This window comes from Protopterus annectens, chromosome 3.part1 (assembly GCF_019279795.1).
Source record: "Protopterus annectens isolate FY-2018-M chromosome 3.part1, PAN1.0, whole genome shotgun sequence".
NCBI classification, from domain to species: domain Eukaryota; kingdom Metazoa; phylum Chordata; order Ceratodontiformes; family Protopteridae; genus Protopterus; species Protopterus annectens.
Genome location: NC_056732.1, coordinates 348,819,888 through 348,833,235, shown reverse-complemented (window position 1 = coordinate 348,833,235; position 13,348 = coordinate 348,819,888). Strand labels below are relative to the sequence as shown.

Genomic DNA, 13,348 nt, shown 5'->3' with positions numbered 1-13,348 from the left:
CTCTCTACTGTTGGCACACACTGACAAGTGAGAAACGTTCACTTATACAGCCCATTTATTTGCTATACACAAGATTCTGTACTGCTCCTTCACTTGTTCTAATCTGTTGCAAACTGTAAAGCTGTACATTGCTGAGTCTCATATGTGTCTCTGTATGTGTATATATATATATATATATATATATATATATATATATATATATATATATATATATAAAATTACATTATGTATGAATGAACTTACTGTCAAAAATAAAAAAATGCAAATAAGTCTGAACATACATAATATCAAAAATTCCTAACAATTGAACGTGAAAAACATTGCCAAAGGAAACAATTTAATTTTGAAATCTGTACATTAAAACCTCTCCATAACACTAGCCTCTAATTTGTCTGAATAGTGCTACAGAAAGGGTATTTTTAAGGTAAGGTATAAGGTTAGGGTTAGCATGTATTACTAAGGTGCTGCAGGGGATGAAGCATCCACTTACTCAACCATAAAGTCAGGTAGATGGGATGCTGGTTTAAAATCCCATTTGAAGCTTGGTATCTTAGGAGTGAAGTTACCCTTACTGGTGAACTCTGTTGTCAACACCGCAAGATCAATCCAGATACCTGGTGTGGGAACAGAACCTACATCCTTCTGATCTTCCTAATACCAAAGTGTGCAACCTGCTGAGCTACTGATAATGGCATCCTTCTTATTAGCAGTTTGTTCCCTTCATCTGACCATTCAACTGAAGCCTTACCTAAACCCCATTTACCTGCCACTGTCCTTTTACATTACATTATGCCATCATGCCGTCTTTGCAATAGGATATGGACTCCTCCTGGCTTGCCCCAAAAATGCATTCTTATTAGTCCCTCTCTGCATGTATATCTAGCCATGGTTTAGCTTCTGACAGGATACAGTTACTGTAACATTAAGCAAAGGAATAACTGTAGCTATAATTAAAGCCCATAAAAGTTGACCGCATCATTTTACTTCTCTCTGGGGAGGGGGTAACATGCATCCATTTGTCCTACTAACACACAAAGTTGCATACATGCACTGTTGTATACTTACTTTCAGTCTCAGCAGTAGGATGCTCTGTCCCTATTGGTTGTAAAGGTATACTTTACACAGTGACCCTCATCCCTACCTGTTCTTCAAGGATAAAGAGCAGCCACTGTGACTAACATCTCCTCCCACCCCAACAAGTCATCTAACTGTTCTAATTAGTTCTGTAATCAGACACAACTGCATCACTGTCAAAAATCCAACAGTGCACAGTGTTATTAAATGGCAGATAAGGCTGTGGGCTAATTTCCCCCAGGTATTAATGATGTTATTAATTTACAACCTATACTTAAGATGAAATCTAACAACAGTTTATAATACTTTATATTGGTTGGGCATATATTTTATTAGTGTTATACTGTTTTCACCTGTAATGTTTATAAAGGAATGAGCTTATAAATGTTAATTAGTTATGCATTATGTGTACATAAGAGTTGAAGTGTTGTTACACCCTTGATTCTGATGTCCAAGTTAAAAGACAAAAGTGCTTAATCAAGTTTACTTTGTCTGTTTTGTAAGTGACAGTTTTACATGTTTTTATCCACATTGTGAGCCTGTTGGTCTAGTGTGTTTATTTATGTTTACATATCCACACCTCCTTATCCTGGTACACTAAGCATTCTGATTATGCAGAGCACATGGACTCTGTGTCTTTTTTTTTTCTCAGCTAACCCTTATGAACAGCAAAGCAAGGTTGCACACAGCAAGAACAAATATGGCATCCTGCAATGTAGTTTTGTTGTGGTTTAGTGATCCACAGCTCCTTGAAAAAGAAACATCAGCATTCAACCCAGTGACACTCGGGGACTGCAGAGCGGAGCACTTACACCCCCCCCCCCGCCTATGTTAAAGCCTGTTTTAGAGGTGGAGCAGGAAAGTGATGAACTTACCTCCTGCAGGAACCGTGTTAAAGCCCATGTCTGACTCTCACTACACTGTGAAAAAGAAGTTATGTCTTACCATAACATTCCATCTGTGTTGTTGATCTTCATTCATTCATTACTGATGGGTTATCTGTTCCATCCTTGGAACTGAGCCTGCCTCATACCAAGCTCGCATCAGCCAAAAACCCTCGAGCCAAGATGCTACCCAGAAAGCTCTGCTCCTTGTTACCTCAGATCGAGTTTGCAAGTTGATAGACAAAAGTAGAGGCTACCTCTGGTCATAGCAGACCTACAAAAAAGGAGTATATGAGATCAACCAGGAACCTCCAGAGGGGGATGGAGGGTGGGGAGTAATGAATGAACAAAGATCAACAACACAGATGGAACGTTATGGTAAGACATAACTTCTTTATCTGATGTTGTTAATCCCTGGGTGGCCCTCATGGAAGGACATTCCTGAGCACCATGGAACCAAAAGAAGCTCTACCTTTGGAGGCCAAATCCAATTTGTAATGAAGGATAAAAGAATGGGGTTTGGCCCAAGCTGCAGCCGAACAAATGTCATTGAGGGAAGCCCTAGCATAGAAAGCTGCTGAAGTTGACATAGACCTTGTAGAATGGGCTTTCACTCTGTGAGGCAAGGTGATGTTGTTTTTGTTGTAGACAAAGGTAATGTAATTTCTCAACCGTGACGCCAATGTAACTTTTGAGACAGGGTGACCTTGTCTAGGTCCAGAAAAGGTGAAAAATAGTTGGTCTGATTTACAGGTAGATTTTGTTCTGACCAGATAAAATCGTACTTGCCTGTGAACATCCAGGGAATGCAGGCAATACTCTCCCTTCTTAGAATGATTAGGAAAAAATACTGTGAGGTCAATAGACTGGTTGATAGACCACTCTGATACCACTTTCGGTAAAAAGGAAAAATTAGTTCTCAGTCATACTCTATCCTTATGGAAAATAAGGTAGGGACATTTGACGCATAAGGCTTGAAGTTCTGACAAATGTCTGGCAGATGTAATTGCAACCAGAAACCGAGTTTTCCAAGAGAGGTACTTTAAATCACATGAATATGCAGGTTGAAAGGTGGGGGCTGTTAGGGCTTGTAGAACCAAGGCCAAATCCCAAGGTTGTACTGGTTCTCTAAAGGGAGGTTTTAGGTAAAAAATCAAGGGTGTAACAACACTTCAATCTGTAGGTTCTGTTCCCACAGACTTCATGAAAGTCTTACAGAATTTATGTGACATGAGTGAAGAATCCTGAAAATCAATGTAGAAATTAGAAATGGCAGCTAAATGAACACGAAAAGTAGAGGCTGACACCCCAGATTGAAAAAGGTGTGATAAGTAATCTAAAACCACTGAAACTGGGGCTGACAAGGGGTCCAATTGTTTATTCGCTGCCCTTAATGAGAACCTTTTCCATTTGCTGAGATAGATTAGCCTGGTGGACGATTTATGAGATGCGATAAGAATACTGCCCACCGGGGAAGAGAGGTTATCCTGCCTGGCAATCATAGGAAGTGGAGAAACCAAGCTGTCAGCTTCAGGCTTGTTAGATTGGGTGAGTGAGACCCTGCGGATGGGAGATTAACGTTGGGGATGGATTGAGGATTCATGGTCGATCTAGCAGGTGAGGCCAGAGGAAGGGGACAAACTTGTCAAGGCCAGTATGGAGCAATGAGGATCACTTTGCTCTTCAACTGCCGTGCTTTCTTCAGAAATTGAGAGGTGAGGGGAAGAGGAGGATAGGCATAAAGCAGACCTGAGGGTCAAGCATAGACTAGAGTGTTTCTCGGTGACTGTCCTCGAGGGGGGATCAGGGCAAAGTAGTTGCTGCACTTGGAGTTGGTTGCGGAGGCAAATAAGTTGGAGCAAGGCTGGCCCCAGTGGTTGAAAATCACAGGGTTGGGGGACCACTCGTGAGGTTGTAGAATCCACCTGCTCAATTTGTCTGCAATCACGTTGGAGCTCCCAGGAATGTGCATTGCAGTTAGAAGCTATCGCCTATTGCCATATTCTCAAGGCCTCTCAGCACAACGGATAAGATCTGGTGCCCCCTTGCTTGTTGATGTACCAGACCACTGACATGACTGATTGGATCGCAATAGTCCCTGATGGAAGGATGGAGTGGAATGCTTCCAACGCTAATAGCACCACCCTCAGTTCTAGGACATTGATATGCAAATTGGCCTCTGTCTCTGACCAGTTGCCTTGGACCGAGTTTCCCTGACATAGCCCCCCCACCCCATCAGGAAGGCATCCGTGGTCACCGTGGCTTTCGGCTGATGGGGGCTAAAGGGGCGGGACCATTGTTGGGGATTTCGAGATGTCCACCAGAGCAAATCTTGCTTGCATCTCTGAGTTACACTTACCTGAAAGGACAAAGGATGTTGTAAAGGGTGCCACTGAGTGAGAAGTAATCACTGGAGAATCTCATGTGGAATCTGGCCAGAGGAACAATGGTGATCGAGGCTGCCATTGACCCCAAGAGTTGGAGTATGGACCGAGCAGATGATTTGTGGTGACAGTGTAGCGGTTGAACCTGTTGTCTTATTCTTTGAAGTCTGTGACCCGGAAGAGATGCTGTGCAATTCCTTGTGTCCAACAGAACCCTGATGAATTCTAAAGATTGTGTTGAGGTCGTGTTGGACTTCTCCCAGTTTATAGTGATTCCCAGGCATTGTGCTGTGAGAAGAGTGTAGTCAAGGGCTTCTTCCAGTAGATGTTTGGTGGGGGATGTGAGGAGCCAGCCATCTAGGTATGGAAACGTCTGGAATCCTTGAAGTCGCAAGTGAGCGATGACCACTGCCATACATTTGGTGAACACTCTGAGGGCTGTAGAGAGACCGAAGGGCAGTGCTCGAAATTGGTAGTGACTGTCTCCTATGCAGAAGTGGAGGTATCTTCTCGAGTGCTTATTCATTGTTATATGGTAACATGCATCCTGAAGATCTACGGAGCACATCCAATCATTTTCTTCCAGAAATGGAAGGATAGACTGAACCGTGACCATCCGGAATTTCTCTGTTTTTACATATTTGTTCAGTGTGCCGAGATCCAGAATCGGTCTCCAGTCCACTGCCTTTTTTGACAAGAATCTCGAGTAAAAACCAGATCCTACCTGGTCTGGGGGGACCGTTTGGATGAGTCTTTTTTGTAGCAGCTTTCAGATTTCGTGTGTTGCTGCTTCCCTTTGACTGGGTGAGATGTCGGTTAAGTCTCTGGATGAGGTGGGACAGAGATGGAAGGGGATGCGATAGCCTCTGGATATTATCCATTGTACCCAAGAATTGGTGGTTATGTTTTGCAAGGCAGTGGGGTACAAGGAAAACTGACCCCTGACTGCTTCCAGAGGTGAGCAGTCGGGCAACACTTCAGGAGCGCTGGTAGGGTTGCCCAGAGAAAGAATTTCTGGAACCCCGGTTTTGCGAACCTCCCCTGCCCCGAAAGGGGAGTCTTCCATTGAAGTTTCCCCCTCTGCCTCTAGGGGAGAACTTGGCACATGTGTCACAGAAACAGCCCTGTGATTGTCTGTGCCACATCTTCCCGCTCCTCTGATTTCTAGAGTAGAATCATTGAGGAGTGGAGTGTCAGACACCAACGGCAGATAGGGTCTTGCCATCTTGTTCGCACCTTGCCAGCGTATCTTTAACCTTAGGGCCAAACAATGAAGCGGCCTTGATGGGGGCGTTCATAAAGGAAGCCTTAAAGGAGTTCGCAAAAGCAGAACCAGGCATGTTGTCTCGTGACTATACCTGCACCTGCTGCTCTAGCTGCTCCTTCCATTGCATGTGAAATAAGGCACATGGAAGAATTGGATATGGATTCTAGGGTTGCTGTCTGAGAAGCAACATTGTCACGGACCTTATCAGAATCAGCTCCTGCCAAGGTTTCAGAGAGTTGGTTGATAAGGTTCCTCTGGAGCCTTGAAAAGTGTGCCAAGTAGTTCAAGGACCTTGCGGCGAAGGTCGATGAAGCAAACACATGCTTCCAGAGTCTGTCTGTTACCCGGGACTCATTGTTGGGTGGATGGACAATCTGGCTCTATTCTGCCTAGTCTTTTTTGGTTGCAGCCTCCACTACCATAGCATCTACTGGAAGACCTTTTAACCAATGGGGATGCTCAACTGGGGGAAATAAGATCTTGTCCGGCCTCCACGGTATAGCTTTCAGGGTGTCAGAAGCCTTCCATGCACGCTGGGCAATGAGCTGGACAAGCTCATCGACCGGCGGGGCAACCCAGGAAGTAGGGGGCCAGGCACGAAAGGCCTGCAGGAATACGGATTCCTCTGAGGAAGGGTTGGAGGACTTCCAATCACCCCTCTGTCTTAGGATCTCGAGGATGTCACCAAAGGACACCTCATCAGAGGGTGACCGTGGGGACCCTTCCCCATCATCAAAGTCTATATCTTCGGTCAAAGACTCCTTATTGGTGTCCATGTGCTTCCTCTTGCACAAAACCTTGCGAGGGCCTTCTTCAGTGGGGAGCTCTGGGGAAGATTGCAAAGAGGGAGTCTCCTGAGGGGAAGAAACCCGAGGCCCTTATGCCCAGTGTCGGATGGTTGTGGCTTGCGACAGTTGCGGAACAGAGGGGGGGTTCCGACATGGGGGGTTTGCCAGCGGAGGCAAGTGCCCTCTCCATGGCCTGAAAGGTTGGCCTGCCTGAAGAGAGATGGGAGCCCAGAACCGAGCACGACAACCTCAGAACCAGGGTCACACCCTGCTTTGAAGAGCCGACCACCAGACCAGGAGTCTCAAGAGGGCTGTGGAGCATGAGGGAAGGAGGATTCCTGGAGAGTGCCATAGAAAAAATTGGCGTGGAACCAAGAATGCCTTCCCCCACGGCACAGCAACTAGCCTGAGAAGAGCCCGATGCCGAGTACCCTGAGGGCCACAAGGACGACTCCGGCTCCAAAATGAGGTCCACTACTGAGGTTGGAGGAAGGGAAGTTGCTGTTGGAGGAAGGGGCTTCGATGCTTCCGTGGAAGTCGAAGGATGAGTGCACGTTGGAGTCTGTGGAGAAATATGGTCACCTGGAAGAGGGAATGTAGCTTTAGATGGTTGAGAGAGACTCCTGGCCACAAGCAATTGGTCGACAAGCTGCAACACATCTTGTTCAGAGAGGCTTCTGGTCAACCTCATTGAGAAACCTGAAGGCGATTCTGGCCTTTCTAAAAAAGGGCTATACTGGCGTCCAACAAATGAGAATATTTAGTCTTTGCTAGTTTGTGTGGTTCAGAGCCCAGAACCAAGGGTGTCTGCACCAAGGAGAATGGTGTCAAGGTTATCTGCCGACAAAGGCAACGCCATAGAAGTCGAAGGTATCTGCACCGTAAAGGCAGTGTAGCAAATGTCTGTACCGATGAGTATGGTGCCATCGAGGAAGGTGTCTGTACTGGTAACGACAGTGCCGAAAAAGACTGCACTGAAGAGCATGTCAGTGTCTAAGGTGTCTGCACCGTAGAGGACAGTATCGCCAAATTCGGGACTGAAGGAGTTTGCACCAACGGTGCTGAAGGAGACTGTACCTGTAGAGACAGTGCCAATAAAAGCTGCGATGAACCTGTTGGGGTCATAAGTGTCTGCACTGGGAACTCTGGTGCTGGTGGTGATAAAGAGGACATAGCTGGAGCAAGAATCAACTGGGGTGGTGTCGAGTCTGGGGACGAAAGGGCCACAGGTAGCAGCACCAGGCTGGAAATTTTTACCTTTTTGTGACTCGACTCCTTGCAATCTCCAGAGAGAGATGAAGTGAGCGACCTCAAGGAGGAAGAAGAAGAATTCCTCTTACAGGGTTTAGCAGGAGGGGGTGAGCCCTCCAACCCAGAGATAGCCTCACAGAAAGGAGTTTTCAGGATTAACTTGTTCTTTCTTTCATTGAGAGTCCTGGTCAAAAAATTTCTACAAATCCCACATGAGGGAATCTACTAAAAGGCAGAAGACATTCAAGCAATAGACACATAAATCATGGTAATCAGAAAGCGGTAACTTGCAGCTATATTCCGTACATTGTTTGAAACCAATATTACTTTTCTTGTCCGACATAATGATGTAGAGAAGAACAACAGTACCAAGGAGTTAGGAAAGCTACCCAGAAGGGTAAGAAGAGAGAACAGAAGGATTACCAACGATGGTAATGAAGAATTATCTCAAATGTAAGAAAAGGGTAATAAAGGGAAGAAAAGCTCTACGGAGAGAGTCCTAAAGTCACGATAGGGTAGGAGTATAGAGATAATAAGTGACTGAAAACTTTTTAAACACTAACACTATAAAAACTTTCAAAAAATTGTTCACTTAGCTGAGAGAGAGTGGCTTGACATGGGTGTACAGCAAACGTGGCAAACAAGATCTGAGGTAACAGGGAGCAGAGCATTCTGGGTAGGATCTTGGCTCAAGAGTTTTTGGCTGATGCGAGCTTGGTATGAGGCCGGCTCGGTTCCGAGGACAGAACCGATAACCCATCAGTAAGGAATGAATGAAGATTAACAACATCAGATTCAATGTTTTGCTGTCAATGAACTATGGGTTGCTAAATCACAGCTCAGTATCTGTTTACAATACATGTATATATTTTTCAGGGAATCAGCTAGGCAGGAAAGGCTCCAGGACAGCTAAATGATAGGCTTTAGACTGATCTATATTTCAAACAACTGAACACCATCCAAAAGGGCATTATTTATTTTTTTTTTGTAGATTTTGCCATAACTTCATACAGTGTGGGCTATGCCCTCTAATGAATTTATTCAACTTCAAAATGTACCTTAGTGTAAAGATCTGTGCACTAGATAAAATAAAAGTTCTAATCAGGTAACTATTGACTTGATGTCCTGCTAAAAGGAAAGAAGAGAAGCTCAGGCACCACTATCTTCTCAAGTGGTTTAGCACTGCATTCCTACATATGTTTTCTTGAGGTACTGTTTCATTTTGATAAAACATATTCAGATATGCTGAATGAGTCATGCATCAGCTACCCTACACTTGGAGGACTGCAGTTTTACTGAGCAGCTTTTTGCAGTATTTTCAGTAATTGCTTGTAATTCTGAGACTCCAATGTGACAGTCTTGGAGCAGCAAGACTGGAAGTGTAAAAATACAGACTTACATACATTAGGCTCATGCCTGCTGTTTCTCAGAGTGTTCCCTGTTCTTCAACACATCAGTCTTAAAGTTGGCATATATAAGAAATGAGGGTGTGGGGGTACAGCCCCATCCTGCATTAAGAATTCAGGGAGCTCAGTTTGTTGAAAGCTGGCTGACTTTTACTGAGCAATGTGTGCGACACTGATGTGTTTTTTTTTTTTTTTTTACTCTTCCCCACTGTTGTGAAGATGGAGTTTGTGTAAATAGGATGGGTGTAGGAGGCAAAGCCCTGGACAGTGGGGCACCTCCCTGTAGAAATGCTTTTTTTTGTCTTTTTTAATAGTAAGTATAAAAAAGTCAATGAGATGAAACTCAAGCTAAAATGACTCAAATTACCGTAGGTAAACTGTCACACATCGTTACTTCCAATTGCATTCCTGATCCATATTCCATGTCACTAATGCAATTCTCCACTTTGCATCCCACACCTGGACTGCTGAGTATCTTTATCAATCTCCTCTTATGCAGATGAGCAGACAGACAGCAGTCATTGCATTATCCCACCCTGATAACATGTGCTTACTACTACAATGGGCAAACTTCCACCTGTAATGCTGCTGAGTAAGATTCAGGCAATGACTTGGGCACTGAAAGGGATGGAGAAATGCTAAGTTAAAGCATTCAAAAGGATCTGCTTGCCTTTTCTGGGAGAGAATGGTCGACAGGCCCTAGCTGAGATCTGAGCAACTCTGTTGTGAATGACCTTGAGTGTGTGCACATGTGCTGTGATAACTGTGACTTGCTGGTACAAGTGAATGTCTTTACTTGTACTGTAAGGTTAAAAATCTCCTCCAGTCATACCTCAATAGGACATAAGCATTGCTTGCCTTTATTTGCCCCTCTACTGGCCTCTTCTACTGTAGTCAGTTCCTGGAGGTCATCAGCTCATATCTGATTAGGACGAAGTTAAGCACATAGCAGAAGAGATGTAGGTTATTAACCACCGAAGGACAACGGCTGGTTTAGTTAGTATTATGCAAGTCCAAAATGTATACTAATAATATATCTATAATTCTATCTCCATAACTAAACAAGTCTATATTTACTTGTATCCCACAGACTTCTGGGTGCGGCATATGCTACCAACCTTCAACATCAATATATTGCTTGTCTTCACCTTCCTATAGTTTTACATGCATGCCTAGAAAGTCTCAAGTCAATACTCTTGCCTTAATAAAATATTTAAAATAAGTAACCTTTTTATATACTAAAACTTAAAATCATACATTAAGGAGTAAACACACTGGATCTGGCCTACAGCAATAGGGACAGTTACCAGTTTTGGGACAAATTGTGTGTGGGAGGAAGGCAATGAAAGACAAAGAAACAAGGAAAGGATGCTCACAACCTAAGAATTTCACAGATTTGCAGGCGAACTGTAAGTAGTACAATACCCTGCAACTCTCAGCCTCAAACTTTCTAATGCAATTAATGGAGAACACTTACCAGTTGGGGTGCTGCTGCGGAATGAAGAGGAAGGGGTTATGGGAGGGGTGACAGGTGGTGTAAGGCTGCCGCTGCTGTGACGGGGTGGTGTAGAAACACTTCCACGGGAAACAGAACTTGATAATGTCAGAGACAGTTTTGGCTGCAGCTTCTTTTTAAGAGATTCTTGCTCACGGCGTGCAGCATCGGTCATAAATCTGCAACAATAAAAAGTACAGATAAGATATAGAAGTAATTGCAAATTCTTTATGATAGATAGCTCTACATCCCTGGTAATCTAATGCTATTTCAAAGCTCGCAGATGATATATCCCTTTTTACTGAAAAGCAGTTAGGTATGGCTGTATGTGTAAAGCTGTTGATGTCTTATACGTAATAATGAATGTGCTTTAGGATTACACCCGTGGTATATGACCTGTGTCACAGTATTAGGATTTATTTGGAAATGATTACATTGCTCAGACACTTGCTGTATATCTAGCCAACAGGTTATCTTTAAGCAGAACATTAAACACAACAGACTGTAAAGAAGATCCTTCTCTCTAACCTTCTGACCTTGTCACTTCAGTTCTGAATCACAGTTGTCTTCTGTACTGCATACGTTTATATATTATATGGAAATAGGGAGAGCCTAAATTATATGACTTCTTTCAATCTGCTGTAAAGATGGCAGCACAACAAATCTTGTTGGCTGCAATGCTCAGAAAACATGTCACTCGTTATCCTAGCAAAGCAAACCAAAAGCTAAATAAGAAATCACTTACTGCACTGCACAGATTTCATAAACCACAGGTCTCTGTAACAATCTATACATTTTGGCAAACCGCAAAGTTATTCAGATTTACTTGCTCCCTTATGCCAGTCATCAGACAAGCAGTTGTTTGCATGCAGGCGGAGTGAGTAATCCATTCCTTGGTTTCTGGGAGTTAAGGCAAAAGGTAATGAAGGCCCAAATATATGTTCTTGGTGATTTCTGAAACTCTCAGAGCTGTACTTTGCTGAAAGCACTTTTTTATTGTACAGCAAGAATCTGTTAAGAGCTTGTTTGGGGTGGGATATAGAAATACTACATGTTTAAAATTTCATGAAAAAAAGACGGGAGCTGAAGCTGCTGGGTTGGAACCTTTGACAAACAGCATCAGTTCAGTCCTAAATGAGGTGACTGGCAGCAGAAAAAAATGGAACAGACTGCTACTTTTTGAATCATCACCTCTGATGTGTATTTAGATCCAACATGTCAGATTTATCATGTTATATTTAATATTTGGTGCACTCATATTCACTGAGTTTGTAGTAGCACCCTATTTCTCATATGCTTTGAGCAGGTTGTTTTTGTAAGCTGGAGATCAATGGCCTCCCACCATTGTCATCTGCTGATCATGTAAGGAACTTGATCATTCACTAAAAATGAGGAACTATTAAAACACCTTCACATTTTCTGTATCTGGTTTGGTAAATTTTTTATATTGTCCTATGAATATGGTTACCATAGCTTTACCCCTCCATAAGGGCAAATTCATCTTTATGGATGAGAGTCACAGTGCATATTTATACTACAGATACATTTTGTGTGCAGTAAGCATGCATACACCGTAATCCTACTTATAATGCATAAAGATAATAAAAAAAGTCAGAAACAATACACATAGTCCTTGTAATTTATTTTGTAGACTTGAAAATGACTTGACAGCATAATGTCAGCCTACGGATCTATTATCTCAACCCTCTCCCATCTTTTTTTTATCCAATCCAAATACTGTAAAATGTGCAACTGCTTTCTTATCTCTTTTACTATTTCCAATCTTTAAGTGTCTGGTTCTATGCCTCCAACCCCCCCCCCTCTTTTTTTTTTTTTTTTTGCTCATTTCTGCCCCTGCTACATGTGGATCATTAGCCTCCTTCGAGAAGGCCAGTTGGCCCATTTGTTTCCCATGAATGGGGTGAGGGTAAACTGGGAGAAACCATCATTCAGACAGCAAAGCACAGAGGAGGGGAGGGGATATGCAATGGGCTAACAGTGAAGGGTGTCCCCCTCACTTCTGCAAGGTGTATTTCATTCAAGCAACCTTGCACAACTGGTGGTTTTACCTGTCTCTAATAATGAAATTACATCCCCCGGTGTGACCCTGAGTGCAAGCAGCCCTTCACCACCTCCAAAGAAGGCAAGTGGACCATGCCCTTTTACTCCTCCATGACAGGCTCTCTGGGCCACTAAGTGAACCCTGGTTGCTTAGGTCACAATCAGGGTTCTATAACCATCTGTGCCATGCAGTCAAACATACCTTTTTACTCTCATTTCATAAAAGTTCCTTAATTTCACGGTATTTCAAACTCATTATGTAGGAAAACGGGTTGAAGGCTACCAGTGTTAGACACAGCCTCCTTCTTACAAGGTTGCAGTGAGCTAGCTGTCTCTTGTTTTCTTGTTTTTACTTCTTACTAGGCACATCAACATAGGTAATAACTTCTGCACACTCAAATATTTCTCTCCAACTTCCTCCCTCCCTCCATCATCATCCTTAAACTCAAGTGCCCATCAGTATTTTTTGGGACTTACGCTTCCTGTAGTAGCTATGGCAGCTATAGCAAATCATACACATCTAAAAGTATTCAAGTGTTGTAGGCAACATTATAATTTTCTGTTTTGGCCTTTTTTGTGGGTTAGTTGTGTATGCATAATGAAAGTAAAAACTCCCAAAGCTTATTATGAAACCAACAAATAAAACAAATACAGACATAATTTCTGAAACCAGTACTATGGACTTCATAATCTTTTTTAGCTTCCCAAATTAAGTTATTTCCAATTTCAAAGGGAAAC

At 43.1% G+C, this 13,348-nt stretch overlaps 1 protein-coding gene across 5 annotated transcripts in view; it reads right to left on the bottom strand.

The window, feature by feature from the left end:
- The window catches only part of JAZF1 (JAZF zinc finger 1), a 1,846,146-nt gene that overhangs the window by 611,692 nt on the left and 1,221,106 nt on the right, over positions 1 to 13,348 (bottom strand). For all 5 annotated transcript variants that reach the window (XM_044066805.1, XM_044066806.1, XM_044066808.1 and 2 more), the window contains exon 3: positions 10,532 to 10,728. In XM_044066805.1, the coding sequence (XP_043922740.1) occupies positions 10,532 to 10,728 (197 nt within the window). The remainder of the gene's footprint in view (positions 1 to 10,531; positions 10,729 to 13,348) is intronic.